Below are 21,765 nucleotides of genomic sequence, written 5' to 3' on the forward strand. Positions count from 1 at the left end.
GAAGATTTCGTGTGTTTTCTCATATCAGACAAGGATATACAGTACACATCCTATTATCCTTTTTTCCTCAGCTGCCAGGAAGCTCAGAGTGAAATTTGTAGTCAAATAATGATATGAAAACAAATAGACATAATATCACAGAAAACATGCTAAAGACCACAAATAAGGCCTTTTGGAGCAATATAGGGCTTGGGAAATAAAGTGGACAGAATGGAGAAGGCTGGGGTTCTATTTTTCCTACTGGACCAAGAGCTCCTTGGGGAAGAGATAGCTATGGCTTTTATTCACCTCTGTATGCACTCAGTGCTGAGAGAAGAGAAGTCAGAATGGATGGAAGCAGAAATATCAGCTAGGAGAAGGGAGGCTAAGAGCGTCTGAATCCCAGGACCATGCAGGCTGCCCAACTCTTACCAGGAGCTCAACCACTCGACCAGTGCATACAATCACAACACCTTTGCAGGGCCACTATGCCATCATCTGAATATTTCACTGTGAAGAAAAGAGAATGTCCCAAAGGGAATCTGAGAAACCTGTGCTGCAAGTGTTATACTGTAAGGGTGGGACACACAGACCTGCTGGGGCCAGCAGAGGGGCCCTTACCCAAAATGTCCACTTCTTCCCTGGACTTCTTGGCCCTTAGCTCATAGGTGGAGATAATCAGCTGCATGCCATTGTCATTTCAGTGCATAGCAATCAATCTGGATGCCTCATCAGGGGCCCAGCAGGCATGGAAACTCAGCCGGATGGAGAGGGCGGTAGAGGCAGGAGTCTCATCTTCAGATGGGAACAGCAGAGACGGTGTGTAGAATACCTGGGGGAACACCCTGCGTGGTCACATGGCTGCCGAGGGGCTGGTTTCCCAGACCCAAAGCATGTGGAAGCACCACCTCTCATGCCCACACCCACCTCACTGGGCTTGCAGGGCAGCCCAGGCCCCCGGCACATCCTTTCCAGATCAGGTCTGGACCAGTGGTTTTTTGAGGCTGATCCCAGTCCACATCTGGCTCCACTGGAAGCACAAGGCTGGGCTGGCCCCAGTGAAGTCAGTACAGAGGTGAACCAAGTAAATGAGATTTCCGCTTTTGAATAGGTGTGGTCACTGTTCTGCTGTTATCCCCAGTGTTTTCCTGCATTTGTCCTTCCTATCTCCAAGGCCCTCCTCTTGGCCCCAGGACTGACTTCCTGTAGCCTCTCTGCGCTGGCTGCTCTTCTGTGACTGCTCAGCACCTCAGCTGCAGGTCCTTACTCTCTCTGTCCTCTCCTTTACAGACCGCAGCCAGCAGTCTGCTGTCTACTGTGCTATAATATCTCACTCAGGGCCTGTCACTCAAAAGGTGCCTTATCTCCTGTCATTGACTAGCTGTCTCTGCCTACAAGTGGTCAGGACTCTGAGTCACGGGTAGACAGGGGATGAGGCACCCACTCACAAATGCTTCCTTCTACATAAGCAGATGCACCTTCCATGTCACCAGGATCACCTCCACACCTGACCTGCCCACTCCCACCCTCACCCTCACAGGAGCTCTGTCAAGCAGTTCCTGAATGTTTCACCGGGATTGTTAAGGTCGAGATACGTCCACCGCCCGAGAAACGACTCCAAGAGACTCTCCTATGCAAATTGCAAAGGGTTTATTATTTTTCCAGCATGCTGGGGCTCTCTGATCATGCCAGAACAGAGCAGCCCCGAGGAACTAAAGTATAGGGTTTATAAAGGCAAAAACCGCAAAATCGGGAGGGGGAGGAATGCACGGTTGCTATACACGGTTGCTAAGATCAAAGGAGAGTACATAGTTACTGGGGTCAACATAACCCAAGACCTGAGTGAAATTAATATCCATTATAATCTTAACAATACCAGTTATAATTTTACAATTATTAATTATGATCTTGACATTAATTCAAATTATATGTAAGACATAGACAAATCACATCTTTATTATTAGCCCAGGTAACCCAGGTGCAACCTTTCTACTTTCAAGCTTGAGCAATCATGCTGGGGGGTTTTTGTGCTCTGCCAAGGGTGATGTAGTGCACTGCTATTGTCCGACTGTTTGGATCATAGTTTCAGACCAGAGTCTCACGGTGGGGGGGGTGCTTTCTCAGAATGGAGTCTCAAGTGCTCCAAAATGGAGTCCCTATTGTCAAGGTGCTACTTCAGGATGTCCCTATGGCCCCCAACTGTTCAAAATGGAGCCTTGCCCAAACAGCTCAGGCTGTGGGCCATGAGCCAGGTCCCAGGAGTGGACTCTGCTGTGGGGAACAGACCCAGGCAAGGGGCAGAATGTGACTCGCAGTGAGCAGCACTCAACCAAGCCACACGTGCCAGGCTGTGGAGTCAAGCTGCCTTGAACCCACATCTCACAGATGTGAAGATCAGAAGTAGAGCAGCCAGGACCAAAACCAGCACTAGGATGCCAGCACTGTAGGCAGAGGCTTAGCCCACCACACCATAGTGCCAGCCACACATTTTAGAGTCTTCTTTATGCTTTACTGCAGAAAGTTTGACTACAATGTGTCGTGTTGATGATCTTTTTTGGTCATGTCTGTTAGGAGTTCTATGTGCTTCCTGTACTTGGACGTCCCTTTCTTTCTCTAAATTAGGGAAGTTTTCTGTAATTATTTCACTAAATAGGCCGTCTAGTACATTCTCTCTTTCCACGCCTTCAGGAGGTCCTAAGACCTGTATGTTGGGTTGATAGTATCCCATAAATCTCCAACACTGTTTTTAAGTTTTCTAATTTCTCCTTGGTTTTTTTTTTTTTTTTTTGGACTGAAAGATTTCCAAAGATTTTTGTCTTCTAGCTCAGAAAGTCTTTCTTCTGCCTCACCAGTTCTATTGTTAAGGCTTTCCACTACATTTTTTATTTGATCTACTGAATTCTTGGTTTCTACTATTTCATTTTGATTTCTCTTTTAAAAATCTCAATCTCATGGGAAAAATTTTCATTCATGTCATGTATTTGTTTCTGATTGCTTTTGAGTATTATTATTATTAATTTTTTAAGTCCATTTCTAGCATTTCATCAATCTCTTTATCTTCACATTCTAATATTAAAATGTTGTTATGTTCCTTTGGGGGTGGGGCAGTTAATGCCACATTCCTTATTCTTATTTCTTGAATTTCTGTATTTATTTTTAGGCATTTGTGCAGTTAATTGTTGCTTTCTTTCTCCTCTGATAGCTGAATATATACCTACCATTTGACTCAACCATCCCACTCCTGGAAATTTACCTAAAGGAAATGAAATCAGCATATGAAAGAGTTATCTGTACCCCCATGTTCATTGCAGCTCAATTCACAATAGCTAAGATATGGAATCAGCCCAGATTTCCATCAACTGATGACTGGATAAAGAAACTATAAAATATATACACTATGGAATACTACACAGTGATAAAAAAAAATGAAATCCTGACATTTGCAACAAAATGGATACAACTAGAAACCATTATACTCAGTGAAATAAGCCTGTCCCAAAAAGACAAAACCCACATGTTCTCTCTGATCTGTGGTAACTAAGAGTACCTAAAAGGTAATCTATAGGAGTGAAATTGACACCTTCTTATGCTATAATTTTGAACAGCCCTTGTCTTGACTATTGAGGAACAATGTTTTTTGTTTGCTTGTTTTTTTTCTTCATACTGTTTGTTGAACTCTCTACTTAGTGTTGAGTTAGTCTTATGAGTATAAAGTTAACTGAAAATAGATCTTTGTAAAAAAATAGGAATGGGAATGGGAGAGGGAGGAGGAAGGAGGGTGGGAAGAATCACTATGTTCCTAAATGTGTATATATGAAATGTATGACGTTTGTATTCCCTAAATAATAAGAAAAAAAGAAATGGAAAACACACACACACACACACACACACACACACAAAATGAACCAAATGACACCCCAACATGAGGGCAGCAAGCAAGTCCTGAAATATCTGTTGAGGGAGCTACTGCCTACTCACAGGAGGGCACCTGCTAGTAAATTTTAGATCTGCCTTAGAATATTTCTTCAAATACATGGGGAAAAATGAGCACACTTCAACAACACGTAAGTCTCCAGAGCAGAAGCCCTGAGCCCCACCCTGCAGCAGTATGCATGACCTCCCCGTGCCCTTGCTATTCATTGGTGCAAGCACCCTGGTTGTACTACAGGCTGCTCTGTGTCCTGCCTGTCATACTTCGGATTTAACTTACTCCTTAGAAATCTTTCTGCATTAGGGAATATCTTCTTATGACTTTTTCATCTACTACACTGATGGAAATTTACTTACAAATTTTGTTAAAAGGAGCCGGTGCTGTGGCTTTATGCATAAAACTACCACCTGCAGTGCCAGCATCCTATATGGGCACCAGTTCTAGTCCGGCTACTCCACTTCTTTTTTTTTTATTATTATTTAACAGAGTTAGACAGTGAGAGAGAGAGAGACAGAGAGAAAGGTCTTCCTTCCATTGGTTCACCTCCAAATGGCCACTACTTCCTCTTGGTCTCCCACGCGGGTGCAGGCACCCAAGCACTTGGGTCATCCTCCACTGCTTTCCCGGGCCACAGCAGAGAGCTGGACTGGAAAAGGAACAACTGGGACTAGAACCCGGCGCCCATATGGGATGCCAGCATCACAGGCGGAGGATTAACCAAGTGAGCCACAGCACTGGCCCCAGCTACTCCACTTCTGATCCAGCTCTCTGCTATGGCCTTGGAAAGCAAAAGAAGATGGCTCAAATGCTTGGGCCCTTGCACCCATGTAGGAGACCCCGAAGAAGCTCCTGGCTCCTAACTTTGGATTGGCTCAGCTCCGGCCACTGTGGCCATTTGGGTAGTGAATCAGCAGATGGAAGACCTTCCCGTCCTTCCTCTCTGTCTGTAAATCTGTCTCTCAAATAAAAAAAATTAATTAATAAAAAGGATTAACATGGCCGGCGCCATGGCTCACTAGGCTAATCCTCCACCTGCGGCGCCAGTCAGAGCGCCAGATTCTGTCCCGGTTGCTCTTCTTCCAGTCCAGCTCTCTGCTGTGGCCAGGGAGTGCAGTGGAGGATGGCCCAGGTCCTTGGGCCCTGCACCCCATGGGAGACCAGGAGAAGCACCTGGCTCCTGGCTTCAGATCAGCACAGCACACTGGCTGTAGCAGCCACTTAGGGGGGTGAACCAACGGAAAAAGGAAGACCTTTCTTTCTCTCTGTCTCTCTCTCACACTGCCTAACTCTGTCTGTCAAAAAAAAAAAAAAAAAGGATTAACACAAGATATTAAAAAAGAAAAACCTACTCTTTACTAAGACACACAAGGAACCAATTTTGGACTTTCTTTCTTTGTAACTTACCTAGAAATGGCTGTTATGACCATCCAAGAAAATACAAATGTGCAAGAAATGGCAGGTAACATTCACACAAATAAAAACAGTGAGAAACACTTAGTTTATGAAAATCTTTCTCCAAAGAATGACCAGGAAGAGATCTATAGCCACACCCCATATGAAATAACATAAAATTAGCATTTGCAGATATGATGTAACACTCTGAGTCAGAAATTCAATACTCATCCACTCTTGCCCCCTGCTGTCTTAGTGCTGCTCTTTCTGGGAGGACACCCTGCTTGGAGATGGTGGCCACAACAAAGACAAAGAAGCTTTCACTACAGTTGAGCAAGTCTGGCTCTCATCAAATGCATAGGCACCTGGACTTAAGATAGGTCTAAGGTTCCACTAAATCCATTGTGAAGTTAAAAAACTCAAAGTTGAACATTCTAAGTCCAGATGTTCCTGGACTTACGGTGGGTAAATCTATAGGAAGTCATAAAATCCCAACTCAAAACCCTGAAAGTTGGGGACCACCTGGAGAGTCTCATACCATGTTGGCCAAAATTAGTGTCCACCACTCCACTTCAGTGGCAATAATATTGAATTGGGCTCAGCATGCCCCAATTATTAGCATATGCTCCCTGGTTACCATTGATCCTGATGACTCCATTACTACTCGAAGCTTACCAGAACAAGCTGGTGAAATGAAAATCATAAAAATTTTTCTTTAATAAAACTGGCTAGACATTGTGGGCCCATGCTGCTCTGAGCCTCCAGGGGACGTGGCCTTCAGGCCACCCACCCCATGCTTCCTGGCCTATATGCTCCTCCACATGGCTGGCTCCTGATACTCGGTATGAATCCAGATTCCTCTCTCTTTTAGATAGAGCCCTCACTCTCCTATGCATTTCTCTCACTGAATAAAAGCTTTAAAAATTAAAAAAAAAAACTGGCTAGAGCATGTTTATAAAGAAAGAGGAGGGCATTGTGACCCAGAGGGTCAAGCCACTGCTTTTGACACCCATATCTCTTAAGAGACCTAGTTCAAGTCTGGCTGCTCCACTTCTAATCCAGCCTCCTACTAATGCATCCAGGGAGGCAGCAGTTGATGGCCCAAGTGCTTGGACCCCTGCATCCATGTGGGAAATCTAGAAGCAGCTCTGGGCTCCTGGCTTTGGCTTGGCCCAGGCCCAAACAAGGCAGCCATCTGGGGAGTGAACCAGCGGATGGTTCTCTCTGTCTGTCTCTCTTCTCTCTCTCTCTTTCAAATAAATAAATAAATCTTTTTAAAAAAAGATAAATATGAAAACAGATAACAAAAATGAAATAAGGAACTAAAAAGAATCAGATAAAATAGGCCATGAATATCCAGTAAACACAGAAATGAAGTTCCTACAAGGAAAAATTAAATATTTTACACAACTAATATTTTAAAATAATGTAATAAAACTGGAAGGAGCCTGGGATCTATGCACTGAAAGGGTTCACCATGTTCCTGGGAAAAGTGACTCAGATGGTCACCTAAGTAATTAAACTACTGAAGTTTAAGATAGACATACTGTAATTAAACCACTCAAGTTTAACTTGATAAAAAAAAAAGTCCCTGAGGCCTTGAATTTAAAAGCTCAAAAATCTAACAAAGAAAGTGAGTCAGGTTGGCATTATACTTTTCAATAAAAATACAAAAAATGAAATAATGCTTTCATCAAACTCAAGAGAAGTGTGAGGCATGGACTTCATGCTCAGCCAGACTAACGTTTAAACAAGCAGTTTTAAACATCCAAGAACTGGGGCCAGTGCTCTGGTATAGCAGGTAAAGCCACCACCTGCATTGGTGCTGACATCATATATAGGTGCTGGCTCAAGTCCCAGCTTCTCAATTTCTGATCCAGCTCCCTGCTAATGCACCTGGGAAAGCATCAGAAGATGCCCCCATGTGGGAGACCTGGAAGAAGCTCCTGGCTCTTGGCTTCAGAACAGTCCAGCTTCAGCTGGCATAGCCATCTGGGGAGTGAATCAGCAGATGGAAGATCTCTCTCTCTCTCTCTCTTTCTCTCTCTCTGGCTCTCTGTAACTCTGCCTTTCAAATAAATAAATATTTTTTAAAAAATCCAAGAACTGTGTTCATGAGCCCTTCCCCAGGATAAGCTTCCTCAAAGCAAGAGAGGACAGGGACTACTTCACCACAAGCAGTGTATGAAGTACATTAAACTGTAAACTGAAGAGTTAAAACTAGAGGTAGGGAAAAGTAAGAACAGCATGTAAATGTTACATGTTCTCAAAAAAGAAGAAATAAAGCATCATTAAATGGCACAAGAAGGGAGAAACATAACACAGAACAGTTTATTGATTGCCATGGGTGTAACAGAACACCATTTAAAGCCAACAACATAAACTAGTGCAAGCCTAATAAAAAGGAAAAACTAGTTTAAGGGAACCACAGAATGTATTATGATAAAGGCAACCACTACAATAAAAATATGAGAGGCTCCCTAAATAACAAAAGGTATTACCTCTTCCTTCACCAGCCTATACATGGAAAAGGAAAGCAACCAGATACAGAGAACGGAAGCCAGTAAACAAGCCACATCATGCAGTAAACCTAACAAAATAAAACACAAGGTTAGGGGCCAGCACTGTGGTACAGCGGGTTAAGGCCCTGGCCTGAAGCGCCGGCATCCCATATGGGTACTGGTTCTAGTTCTGGCTGCTCCTCTTCCAATCCAGCTCTCTGCTGTGGCCTGGGAAAGCATTGGAAAATGGCCCAAGTCCTTGGGCCCCTGCACCCATATGGGAGACCAGGAGAAAGCACCTGGCTCCTGGCTTCAGATCAGCACAGCTCCGGCCATTGTGGCCATTTGGGGAGTAAACCAACGGACGGAAGACATTTCTCTCTGTTTCTCCTTCTCACTGTCTGTAACTCTACCTCTCAAATAAATAAAATCTTTAAAAAAAATAAATGACAACTTATTTACTAAAATAAAAGATTTTCAGGTTAACAAGACACACTCCACAACTCTGTGCTATATTAAAGAAGGCACTGAAAACAAAGGTCAACTGTGAAGGAAAAAGTAAAGGCACACCAAGCAAGTGCAATTAGAAAGTAAGTGTAGGGGCCAGCGCTGTGGTGCAGCAGGTAAAGCCACTGCCTCAAGTGCCAGCATCCCATATGGACGCTGGTTCGAGTCCTGGCTGCTCCACTTCTGATCCAACTGTCTGCTACGGCCTGGGAAAGCAGTGGAAGATGGCCCAAGTCCTTGGGCCCCTGTATCTGCATGGGAGACTTGGAAGAAGCTCCAGTATCCTGACTTTGGATCAGGACAGCTCCAGCCATTGCAGCCAACTGGAGAGTGAACCAGTAGATGGAAGACCTCTCTCTCTCTCTCTTTCTCTCCCTCTCTCTCTCTCTGCCTCTCCTTCTCTCTGTGTATACCTCTGACTTTCAAATAAATAAATAAATCTTAAAAAAAAAAAAAGGAAAAAAGTGTAAGACCCTGACAGTGCAGAGAGCAGGATTCAAGCCCAAGCATGAAATGAAACCATAGTCACTTTACCATGTATTCAAAAGGCTATAATTCACAATGAAGAAATATTTGCAAGCACCTATAATCAAAGAAACACCACATCACCTTTACAAAACATACACAAGGGGGGGGATGGTTCCATCATGGCGTCAATGCAGAAACGACTACAGAAAGAACTGTTGGCTTTGCAAAATGACCCGCCTCCAGGGATGACTTTAAATGAAAAGAGCGTTCAAAATTCAATTACACAGTGGATTGTAGACATGGAGGGTGCACCAGGTACCTTATATGAAGGGGAAAAATTTCAACTTCTATTTAAATTTAGTAGTCGATATCCTTTTGACTCTCCTCAGGTCATGTTTACTGGTGAAAATATTCCTGTTCATCCTCATGTTTATAGCAATGGTCATATCTGTTTATCCATTCTAACAGAAGACTGGTCCCCAGCGCTCTCAGTCCAGTCAGTTTGTCCTAGCATTATTAGTATGCTTTCCAGCTGCAAAGAAAAGAGACGACCACCAGATAATTCTTTTTATGTGCGAACATGTAACAAGAATCCAAAGAAAACAAAATGGTGGTATCATGATGATACTTGTTGATGATGCCACTGTTATCATTCTCCTAGCAGAAGATAGTCCTACTGAGAAAATGAGCACTTTGATCATTCAGTCTTTGAACTTTAACCTTTGACTGGAAGTGACCTATAGGCAATGAAGACTACTTCCTTTTACTGCATTTTTACTCGTGTGCATTCTGGGCGCATGTTGATCGCTGGTTCAGTCCAGGCAACCGACATGCTTTTATTAGTCATACAGTATCAATGCAGGTGTCAGGAAATGTCAAATATAATTCCATTTTTTATTTTTATTTTTTTAAGCTTTTGGAATAGTTCCAGGTCCTCATGTATTGTGCAATAACAATGACTTCCCTGGTGGTTTGAAGACGTTCATTGCCGGCAATGGACGTTGTAACAGGAAAAGTTTTCATTAGCTTCTGCCACTCGATGATTAATGCATGATAGGGCCTATGAAATGAACTTAGCGGTTATAGTGGGATTATAAATAAAGTGAGGGATCCAACATTACTTTGAAAGGCACCCCAACTGTTTATATTTGGATTCTATGCACTGTGATCCTAAGGTTAACAGCATGAATTAACATGCATCTTCAAAGGACTGTAATGAAAGATCATTGCGTATTTATTTAATTGTTTATATCTGCTGTCAAATTGTTTTGACATGGAAGGTTTTCAAGTAACATTGGCAGAGAGGTACAATATGTTATCCCTATGGTGAAAATAAATTCATTTGTTGTATATAATTCCTCAATCTCTGAAGTAAAGGTGTGAGTAATATAGGGTATGAATGGTTTAATCAAGGCTTTATTTTGGAAGTAAGAGAAATGGCAGTGATGATTAAATTGCTGCAGTCCATAATTTGGGCTTGTTATTTGTACATTAAAGGTTTTTTTCCAAGTAGATTACACTCTGTTACTTCCTACTAGCCATCAGCATGAGCCCTACTGCCTAAACACTATTTCATTTATTTATGTTTGGAAAATCCATAAACATTTTTGTTTGCAATCTTGTTTCTTTTGTTATGTTTTAAGTTGTTTGAATGTTATAATACTTTAATTGAAAAACTTTTGTCAAGCTTTTTCTTGTAAATTTTCTTTACTTGTAAGTATCATCTTGTCTTCAATCCTGTATCCTAAAATAAGAAATACATTTTTGACAGAGGCTTAATGTTTTTAAAAAAAAAAAACATACACAAGGAGAATTAGTGGAATACATCAATAAAACTAGTATTTAAATATTTTTCACTATTGTTATGAAATAAAAATAATGATAATTCTGCTCACAGTCTAAGGTCAAGTAGACAAAAAGCAAATAAATAAGAATTAAACAATTAATAAAGACTATATACATTTGGGCCTCTGTACCCCAATAATAGAGAATACACCTTCCTTGCACGCACACATCAGACAGTCATAAAAACTGAATATACAGTCCACTTGTGTGGAAATCTCAATACATTCTATAAGGTAAAATGGGACAAAGTAGAAATCAATAATCAGATTTTTTAAAAAGTAGGGGGCCGACGCTGTGGTGTAGTGGGTGAGGCTGCCACCTGCAGTGCCAGTACCCCATGTGGGTGCCAGTTCGAGTCCCGTTCTCTGCTATGGCCTGTGAAAGCAGTAGAAGATGGCCCAAAGCCAGGTTCTAGTCCCGGTTGCTCCTCTTCCAGTCCAGCTCTCTGCTGTGGCCTGGGAAAGCGGTTGAAGGTGGTCCAAGTGTTGGGGCCCCTGCACCTGCATGGGAGACCAGGAGGAGGCACCTGGCTCCTGGCTTCAGATTGGCGTAGCTCTGATCGTTGTGGCCATTTGGGGAGTGAACCAGCAGAGGGAAGACCTTTCTCTCTGTCTCTCTCTTTCACTGTCTGTAACTCTACTTGTCAAATAAATAAATAAAAATCTTAAAAAAAAAAAAAAAAAAAAGAAGAGGAAGATGGCCCAAGTCCTTTGCACCCATGTGGAAGACCCAGAAGAAGCTCTTGGCTCCTGGCTTTGGATTGGCAAAGCTCCAGCCATTGCAGCCAATTGGGGAGTGACCAGTGGATGGAAGACCTCTCTCTCTCTCTCTCTCTCTCTCTCTCTCTCTGCCTCTCTGTCTCTATGTATCTCTGACTTAATATGACTGGTTTAATTCTGTAATTAATACACAGTTATTCTTAAGTGTTAAAATTTAACTGAAATGTGATCCCTGTTAAACATAAGAGTGGGAATAAGAGAGGGAAGAGATGTATAATTTGGGACATGCTCAAGCTGACTTGCCCCAAATGGTAGAGTTAGAAACATACCAGGGGATTCCAATTCAATCCCATCAAGGTGGCATGTACCAATGCCATCTCACTATTCCAAGTGATCAATTTCAGTTCACAATTGATCATAATGAAAGGACTAAGAGTCAAAGGGAGCACATAAACAAGTCTAGTACCTGCTAACACTAACCGATAGAATAAATAAAGGGGAGAGTGATCCAACATGGGAAGTGAGATACTCAGCAGACTCATAGAATGGCAGATGTCCTAAATAGCACTCTGGCCTCAGAATCAGCCCTAAAGGCATTCGGATCTGGCTGAAAAGCCCATGAGAGTATTTCAGGCATGGAAAGCCAAGACACTCTGGCAAAAGATCTCTGCGAGTGAGATCCCAGTGGAAAGAACAGGTCTTCAAAGAAGGAGGTACCTTTCTCTGAAGGGAGGAGAGAACCTCCACTTTGACTATGACCTTGTCTAAACAAGATAAGAATCGGAGAACTCAGAGGGCTTCCATAGCCTTGGAAACTCATGACTGGAGCATAGGGAGATTACTGATGCCATAGACAGGAGTGTCAATTGGTAAAGTCAACAACAGGAGTCACTGTGCACTTACTCCTCATGTAGGATCTCTGTCCTTAATGTGCTGTGTATTGAGATTTAATGTTATAACGAGTACCCAAACAATATATTTCACTTTGTGTTTCTATGGGGGTGCAAACTGTTGAAATCTTTACTTAATGTATACTAAACTGATCCTCTGTAAAAAAAAAAAAAAAAAAAAAAAAAAAAAGAAAGAAATTATCAACTCCCAACTTGACTCTCACTGGGATTAAACATGACAATAGGTCTGATCTGATTTCATCATCATTTAAAAAAAATCATCTATTATTTTTCACTTTATGTTTCTGTGTGGGAGCAAACTGTTGAAATCCTTACTTAATGTATACTAAGCTGATCTTCTGTATATTAAGATAATCGAAAATGAATCTTGATGTGAATGGAAGGGGAGAAGGAGTGGGAAAGGGGAGGGTAGTGGGTGGGAGGGACGGTATGTGGGGGAAGCCATTGTAATCCATAAATCGTACTTTGGAAATTTATATTCATTAAATAAAAGTTAAAAAAAATGAACAAGCCACTGCTTAATCAAGGAAAGATTAAAAGAAAGCATACACATACCAAAAATAAACTGACAAAGGGGGAAATAAATATATCTTTTTAAATAATTATTTATTTTGTAAGTCAGAGTTACAGAGAGAGATTTTCCATCTGCTGGTTCACTCCCCAAATGGCCGCATAGCTGGACCAATATGAAGTCAGGAGCTTCTCCTGGGTCTCCCATGCAGGTGCAGGGGCCCAAGCACGTAGGCCATCTTCCACTGCTTCCCCAGGCCATAAGCAGAGAGCTGGATCAGAAGAGGAGCAGCCAGGACACAAACTGGTGTCCATATGGTATGCCAGGACTGCAGGTGGAGGCTTAGCCTATTATGCCACTGGGCCAGCCCCTAAACAAATTTTTTTTTAGATAAATAAATAAGTTTCCAAGATTTCAAAGTGTTAAGATGTACAGAGAGTCTGGTAAAGATTCAAGGGCAATGTTTTGTCCATTTAACATGTGTTTGTTTTTTCTTACATACTCAAAGGTGACAGACATATTTGTTCATGCAGTGATATTACAGTTAAAAATCATTCATTAGCAAAAAAGGAGACACAGTCTCAACCTGACACAGCAATCAGAAGCATTCTTACTTTGTATTAAGCTGAATAATTGTTTCTAACATTTATCTACATCCAAAACACAAGTATCTTGAAGGTTCTTGTTAATGCATTAGAGGAATTTATATGTCATAAGTACCTTTTAAAATTTCACATCTACCTGTAGTATCCACATAATATGTTGGTTAATTTCCTTATGAGTCATATGATGGAAAGATTTAAAGATGCATTTGAGGGGCAGTGCTGTGGCATAGTGGGTAAAGCTGCCACCTGTACTGCCAGCATCCTATATGGGTACCAGTTCAAGTCCCAGTTGCTCCACTTCTGATCCAGATCTCTGCTATCACCTGGGAAAGCAGGAAGATGGTCCAAGTCCTTGGGCCCTGCACCCACGTGGGAGACACGGAATAAGTTCCTGGCTCCTGGCTTCGGATCTGCCCAGCTCCAGCCATTGTGGCCATCTCGGGAGTAAACCAGCAGATGGAAGACCTCTCTCTATGCCTCTCCTCTCTCTCTGTGTAACTCTGACTTTCAAATACATAAATATTTCAAAAAGAAAGATGAATTTGAGAAAAATTGGAAAGGAATTGCATTATCATATTGTTTCACTGTTACATGTACCTTACTTAAATTTCTGTTCATTAATTTACATTCATTCAATTGCATAAAGCAAATTCGGAGGAAAATAAATATTTCATTATGTATTTAATATTCTTGTTTGTTAAGTTCCTCTCCTTTATAGGATTAGATTTGTTTAACTATTAAATTGTTCCTGGATGTCTGTTCTCCTTTTTGGGGGGGAATACCAGGTGCCCACACCTTTGATACTCCTTCTCCATGTGTGAGTGATCTATTTCCATCTGAGAACCATGTCCTTCACCTGGTATAAACACCATCATTACTTTTCTCCCTGGTCAAACGTTCTCCAGGGTCGAAGAACAGTCTCTAAACTAAATGTCCCAGAAACTGGAGGCCTTTTACATCTTGGGCAAAGGATCGCATTTGGTCGAAGAGGCTTTCCTGAGTTGGGCCTTAGAAAGGACTTGAAAAACAGGTCGGGGCACCGGATTCTGTCCCGGTTGCCTCTCTTCCAGGCCAGCTCTCTGCTGTGGCCAGGGAGTGCAGTGGAGGATGGCCCAAGTGCTTGGGCCCTGCACCCCATGGCAGACTAGGATAAGTACCTGGCTCCTGCCATCAGATCAGCGCGGTACGCCGGCCGCAGCGTGCTGGCCGCAGCGGCCATTGGAGGGTGAACCAACGGCAAAGGAAGACCTTTCTCTCTCTCTCTCTCTCTCACTGTCCACTCTGCCTGTCAAAAAAAAAAAAAAAAAAAGCAGGGATGAAGGATAAGAATGCAGCGGTCAGGGTGAGATGCTCAGAGACTAATGAATACTGATGCAGAATAAACTAAATGTATGGAAGGTATGGGGAGCTAAGAGGAAGAATGGATGTGTGTTTGGCAGTGGGCGTTGGGAGGGAGCAGGGGAACTGCCAAGGAAGCAGGGGCCTGGCAGGAGTTAGAGCTGGGGCTCGTGGGAGGCAGTGAGGCAGGAACTGGAGAGGGTGTCAGGTGCCAGGTTCCACATGTTGCCCAACAAATTTCCACTCTGCTGATTAAAACTTACCTTTCCTTTCTATGTTAATATTAGACAGTGCTCTTTGTACATGTGTTAGAGGGTATGCATGTGCCTTCCTCATCCACAGAGTTTTAGAAAATACTGTTGGGTTGACCTCAACTTAGTGTATTTCAAAGACAGCCCATACCTAGCCTGTAATCTCTTGCAAGATTTTGAAACAGACTTTCGTTTGCTTGTTTTTTAACTTGATTTCTAGCATTACTTTTGAATCCAAGGTTGCTTCCCTTTGAATGAAAATGATTGCAAGATGAATCTAAACAGAAATAACTGGCATCAGAAGTCAACAACAACAAAAAAAGAATACAGCAGTCAGAAGAAAATGTAGGTAGAAGAAAGTGTGAGCAAAGGCCTAGAGAAAGGAAGGCAGGGGCGTGGGAACAAAAACCCTAGAAGCCCACAGAGCTGGAGCTCATTGTGAACGAAAGGGAGAGCTACACTAGTAGATCTGCAGAGATTTGCTGCTGCCATGTGTGAAACCAACAGTGAGGACAAGAGTTTGCACTCCTCGTGGTCGGCAAGGAACAGCCTAAGGGAATCTGCGTAGGACAGAGGCATGGTCCCCCTGGGACAGGGACCTAGCTCATGGTGGCGTCCACAGCCTGGGAGGAGGCAAGACCCTGAAAGGACGTCTGAGAGCCACTCACCAGCAGGAGGTGGCCCTCTGGATGGCCACAGGCTTCCAGTGCAGAAGGGTAGGTTGGTAGGTAGGAGGAGGCCCACTCCTGCCCCGTCTCCGCTTTCCATGCTTTGATCAATCCCTGTGTGTCCACTGTGACAACCAGCTGCAGCTGAGGGTAAGTCACCAAATTCACCAGAGTGGCAGGCTGCAGAGGGCTGGACCAGATCTCCATGCCCTGGTGATGACAAAATTAGCATAAGGACTGACATGGGATCCATTCATTTTGTAAACATGTTATAGTTTTGTGCATTCAACCCACATACATCTACCTGTGCCTACTCTGTGCCAGGTTACACAGTATACACTCTTCAAGGTGACACAGGTTGAAAGGATAGAACCCCTCCCTACAGTACCATAAGGAGAACAGTAGAGGAAAGAGGAGAGTCCTAGGTCAATGAAGGGCAGTAACCTAGCTGGGGTTACCCCATGAAGACTCGGCAAAACACCAGGGTGGCTAAGCATGTAAGTGTGGCATTTGTTCATCATGCTGTGTCTGAAGTACTTCCAGTGGTTACCTGAGCTCAACTAGATGGGGAGAGGCAGGTGCAGGCTGAACAGGGAGGGCAGATGCAACAGGGGCCTGGGCTATGCACTGTTCTGTCTGCAAAGAACTGTCACACACATTACCTCACTTGGTTCTCATGGCAGCCCAATTTCATCTATAAGTAAATTCTGGCCTGTTGATATGAATAAACAGTTGCTGCTGCACAGACAGCAGCTGCCCTGCTCACACCACCTCTGTCTTTTCTGGGATGTGCCCTGAGACACAGCCACAGCCAGCCCTGACCAGAAGAAAACAACCACCACAAGCTGATGCCACTCCATTTTCTCTCCTGGGATTTTGAAAATGGAAACACAGAGGTTTCGAGTCCAGTGACACTGCCCAAGACTTCCTCCCTAGTCCCCAGGCCTGCCTGGGAAGAGGTATTCCCAATTTGTGGTCATTATGATCTCTTTAACACATTTTGTTACTTTTATCATAATTTCTCTATCTTTTTCCAATCAAGATACCTTAGTATTCCTCTGTCAATTTCTCCCTTCCCCATAAGCTGATTTCTGTTGCTTAAACAAGTAATGTAACAATCACCAGTACAGATTTTAGCACTAGGGACTGGGCTAATGGCACATGAGTCTCAGAGAAATATAGAGTATTTACCAGTGGCTGGTACTAAAGTGAGCAAAAAGCAACATAACTCCCCTTCCTGTTTCGGAATGTAAAAGGACAGTCAGGGAAGCAGAATGCTGGAGCGTGCCAGGCAGTTCCTGCTACTTGTCCCTAACCTATATGCTTCCCATGGGAGGGAAACCCAGGCTACGACCCATGAGGACTATGGTGGCTGGGATCAGATGACGCTTCTGCTGGCACCAGACACAGTGATGCCAGAGACACCTTAAAACTAAGAATTCTCCAGGATCAGAGGACAAAACAGCATGGGAAAACATAACACAAATCAATATAGGCAAGTAGTCTAAAGTACAGGAACATTATAAGTATACAGAAAACAGAGCACATTTTAAAAAAGATTTTATGGCCGGTGCCGCGGCTCAATATGCTAATCTTCCACCTTGCGGCTAGCACCCCGGGTTCTAGTCCCAGTCGGGGCACCAGATTCTGTCCCGGTTGCCCCTCTTCCAGGCCAGCTCTCTGCTATGGCCCGGGAGTGCAATGAAGGATGGCCCAAGTACTTGGGCCCTGCACCCCATGGGAGACCAGGAGAAGCACCTGGCTCCTGCCATTGGATCAGCGTGGTGCACCAGCCGCATTGCGCCGGCCTCAGCAGCCACTGGAGGGTGAACCAACAGCAAAGGAAGACCTTTCTCCCTGTTTCTCTCTCACTGTCCACTCTGCCTGTCAAAAAAAAAAAGATTTTATTATATAAAAGTGTTACAGAGAGGGAGAGAGAGAGAGCTTCCATCTGCTGGTTCACTCCCCAAATGGTCGCAATGGCCAAGTCAAAGACAGGTGCCTGCAACCCTATCTGGTTTCCCACATGGGTTACAGGGGCCCAAGTATTCTGGGCCATCTTCTACCTCTTTCCCAGACACATTAGTAGGAACTGGACTGGCAGTGGTATAGCTGGGACTTGAACCAGCACTCCTATGGGATGCTGGTGTTGCAAGTGGCAGCTTAACCTGTCTCCCTACAACTCCAGCCCCTGAGCCCATTTTTCAAAAAAGAAAGATAATCATTAACTTCAGGGAAAGTAAGGGGTTATCAGGGGAGAGGGCTGGATCAAAATTTGGGGGCTGGTGTTGTGGAGCAGCAGGCTAGGCTGCCACCTGAGAAACCAGCTTCCCATACGGGTGCTACTTTGAGACCCAGCTGTTCCACTTCTGATCCAGCATCCTGCTATGCACCCGGGAGGACAGCATAGGATGGCTCAAGTGCTTGGGCCCCAGCACCCATGTGGAAGACCCGGAGGAAGCTCGTGGTTCCTCGCTTCTTCCTGGCAAAGCCCAAGACACTGCAGCCACTTAAGGAATGAACCAGTGGATGGAAGATCTCCTTCCCTCCCTCCCTCACTTTCTCCCTCCCTCCCTCCCTCCCTCCCTTTCTCTCTCTCTCTCTCTGTATCTCTGTGTTTCAAAAAAAATCAAAATAAATCTTTTAAAAGAAAATCCAAAGTTTGGCTGTTGTAGTAAGAATGGATATGAAAAGTATATATATAGCCGGCATCGCGGCTCACTAGGCTAATCCTCTGCCTTGCGGCACTGGCACACCGGGTTCTAGTCCCGGTTGGGGCGCCGGATTCTGTCCCGGTTGCCCCTCTTCCAGGCCAGCTCTCTGCTGTGGCCAGGGAGTGCAGTGGAGGATGGCCCAAGTACTTGGGCCCTGCACCCCATGGGAGACCAGGATAAGTACCTGGCTCCTGCCATCGGATCAGTGCGGTGCGCCAGCCGCAGCGCGCCAGCCGCGGCGGCCATTGGAGGGTGAACCAACGGCAAAGGAAGACCTTTCTCTCTCTCTCTCTCTCTCTCTCTCTCTCACTGTCCACTCTGCCTGTCAAAAAATAAAAAATAAATAAATAAATAAAAAGAAAAGTATATATAAGCGCCAACAAAGTTGGAAATATTAATCAAGTTATGTAGATTTTAACCCTTAGTTTGCAGAGAGGTGTGACTACAAGCTGTAATTATCTGGGAAAAACCACCCCGTAGGCCAGCACCAGCCCCAGTGGGGGGCATTACATGATTGAAAGGTTTCAGAAAAAAGTCCAACCAGCTTGGGGCAGGCGCCATGGCTCCCTTGATTAATCCTCTGCCTGCGGCGCTGGCATCCCATATGGGCACCAGTTCTAATCCAGCTCTCTGCTGTGGCCCAGGAGGGCAATGGAGGATGGCCCAGGTGCTTGGGCCCTTGCACCCGCGTGGGAGACCAGGAGGAAGTGCCTGGCTCCTGGCTTCGGATTGGTGCAGCACCGGCTGTGGCGGCCATTTGGGGAGTAAACCAACGGAAGGAAGACCTTTCTCTCTGTCTCTCTCTCTCAATGTCTGTAACTCTACCTGTCCAAAAAACAAACAAAAAAAGTCCAACCAGCTCACAACAAAGGTACAAGGCATAGCACCACAGCTGTCCTCCCAAGCACGTGCCAACACAGCCCCCACAAGGCACTGCTGATGAAGTCCACCTCCCTGAAGCAGTACAAAGCCAAGAGCATGTCATCTGACATCATTCATTTAAACGTGGGTCTGCCACACTAGTCACCAGTATGACCTGGCATGTAACTGAGCCTCTTGCAAGCTCAGATTTCTCATCTGAAATATGGAGCTCCCACTCTCACCTCCGTTCTCCATGCTGATTACACGAGCTCATAAAGACAAAAGACCTGGGATGAAGGACCCAGTTAGGACTGACTCAGTCTCATTCTCACCTTCCTTCCTGGGGGCCAGTTTACCTCAAGTAAATCCCAGGCACGAACAGTATGGTCCGAGGACACAATATAGACCACGGGCTTCTCCCTCCCATCAAACCGGTACTCACTGGATGAGATGTAGACCAGTTTATCTATGTATCCTGGAAGACAACACACATACACAGAAGGCCTGGGATTTGAACATTCAATGTAGTGAAGGGGCAGACAGAAAAACCACTCCTCTATTCCTGGCTCAGGAGCAAAATAGGTGCTCATGCAGGGAACAACATGGATAGCAAACATGCACTCATCAACTGGCATTTTCCAAGTGACTGGCTGACATGCCGGATCCCATGAGACTCAGCCAGAGGGATGAGCAGTAGGCATGGATACAGCTGCTACGTTATCCTGCTCGTACCTGTATGCCCACAAAGTGCTCTGCAGATGAAGCCCTTCCCCAGTCTCCCAGATTGCATTCGGAACTCCAGTTCAGATCGGCAGAGATAATACTCTTTCCAAGTTTGTGCGCCCAGGTCCAGCTTGGAGACCTTGTAGGATGACCAGCGTCTCAGACACAGCTGCCTAAAAAACACCCACAATTCCAGGAAGGGTACAGCAGTCATGGATTTTGGGAACCAACAGACCTAGCTTTGAATGACCAATTATTGGCTGTGAAACCTACAACAACTCAGTTTACCAATGAAGGCCTCAATTTCCTCTCCTGTAAAATGAGGGAATTGAATGACTGCTCACTAAGTGTCAGACTTGAAATGCTCTTTATATAGCCAATCAATCTTCTTAACAACCCTATGAAGCAGGACCTCATTTCCATTCTACATGAAGACACAGAAGCAGAAAGAAGTTAAACAACTTAGCCAAAGTTATGCAACCTGGACAGTGGGGCAACCGTAGTTCAAAATATGTATAATCCACTATATGAAGAAGTAGAAGAGCAGAGCTGGTAGGCTCCAAACATAAAGATAAGGAACTTGAAATACTAATTGATGGATCTGAGCACTGTATACCTATGTTAAGCTGTAGAACTGTGTCCCATTAATGTGTTATGGGGACGGTGTTGTGTAATAGTGGTTAAAGCCACCATCTGTGATACCAGCATCCCATATAAATGCTGGTTCAAGTCCTAGCTGCTCCACATCAAATCCAACTCTCTGCTAATGGCCTGGGAAAAGCAGCAGAAGATGGTTCAAGTGTTTGGACCCCTACCACCTATGTGGGAGACCTGGAAGAAGCTCCAAGCTTTGGCCTGCCTCAACTCCAGCCATTGTGATCATCTAGGAAATGAACCAGAGAATGGAAGATTCTCTGTCTCTCCCTCTCTCTCTGTAACTCTGCCTTTCAAATAAATGAATAAATCATTTTTAAAAAAAAATTCTTCTTTATCTCTAATAACACATTTTGTCCTGTAGTCGATTCTATCTGGTGTTAGTAAAGCCATTCCAGTACTCCCGGGTACTGTTTACATGGTATATTTTTTCCATTGTTTTATTTTTTTTAAAGATTTATTTATTTATTTGAAGGACAGAGTTACAAAGAGCAGAGGCAGAGAGAGAGAGGTCTTCCATCCATTGGTTTACTCCCCAGATGGCTGCAATAGCTGGAGCTGCACTGATCCAAAACCAGGAGGCAAGAGCTTCTTCTGGATCTCCCACACAGGTGCAGAGGCCCAAGCACTTGGGCCATCTTCTACTGCTTTCCCAGGCCATAGCAGGGAGCTGGATTGGAAGTGGAGCAGCAGGGACTTAAACTGGTACCCATATGGGATGTCGCCACTGCAGTTGGTGGCTTTATCTGCTATGCCAGGGCACCGGCTCCCATTTTTTATCTTTAATCTATCTACATCTTTTAATATAAACTACGTCTTTTGTAGACCACATACATCATATATTTTTATTTTATCTATTCTACCAATCTCTAGCTTTTTATTAGAGTACGTAATACATATAAATTGAATGTAGCTGTCAATAATAAAGATATATGTATGTCACTTTTTTTTTAAAGATTTATTTATTTATTTGAAAGGCAGAGTTACAGAGAGGCAGAGGTAGAGGCAGAGAGAGAGAGAGATCTTCCATCTGCTGGTTCACTCCCCAGTTGACTGCAATGGCCAGAGCTGGGCTGATCTGAAGCCAGGAGCCTGGAATTTCTTCCGGGTCTCCCACATGGGTACAGAGGCCCAAGGACTTGGGCCATCTTCTGCTTCTTTCCCAGGTACATTAGCAGGGAGCTGGA

The 21,765-nt window shown here is 44.1% G+C and overlaps 1 protein-coding gene across 1 annotated transcript; it reads left to right on the forward strand.

Moving 5' to 3' along the window:
* The first annotated feature begins 8,943 nt into the window (after window positions 1-8,943).
* Window positions 8,944-10,551, forward strand: LOC103347952 (ubiquitin-conjugating enzyme E2 W). Its single transcript, XM_017341236.3, has one exon. The coding sequence runs from the start codon at window positions 8,958-8,960 to the stop codon at window positions 9,411-9,413; it is 456 nt and encodes a 151-aa protein (XP_017196725.2). The 5' UTR covers window positions 8,944-8,957; the 3' UTR covers window positions 9,414-10,551.
* The last annotated feature ends 11,214 nt before the right edge of the window (window positions 10,552-21,765 follow it).

Source organism: Oryctolagus cuniculus, chromosome 1, assembly GCF_964237555.1.
Source record: "Oryctolagus cuniculus chromosome 1, mOryCun1.1, whole genome shotgun sequence".
NCBI lineage: Eukaryota > Metazoa > Chordata > Mammalia > Lagomorpha > Leporidae > Oryctolagus > Oryctolagus cuniculus.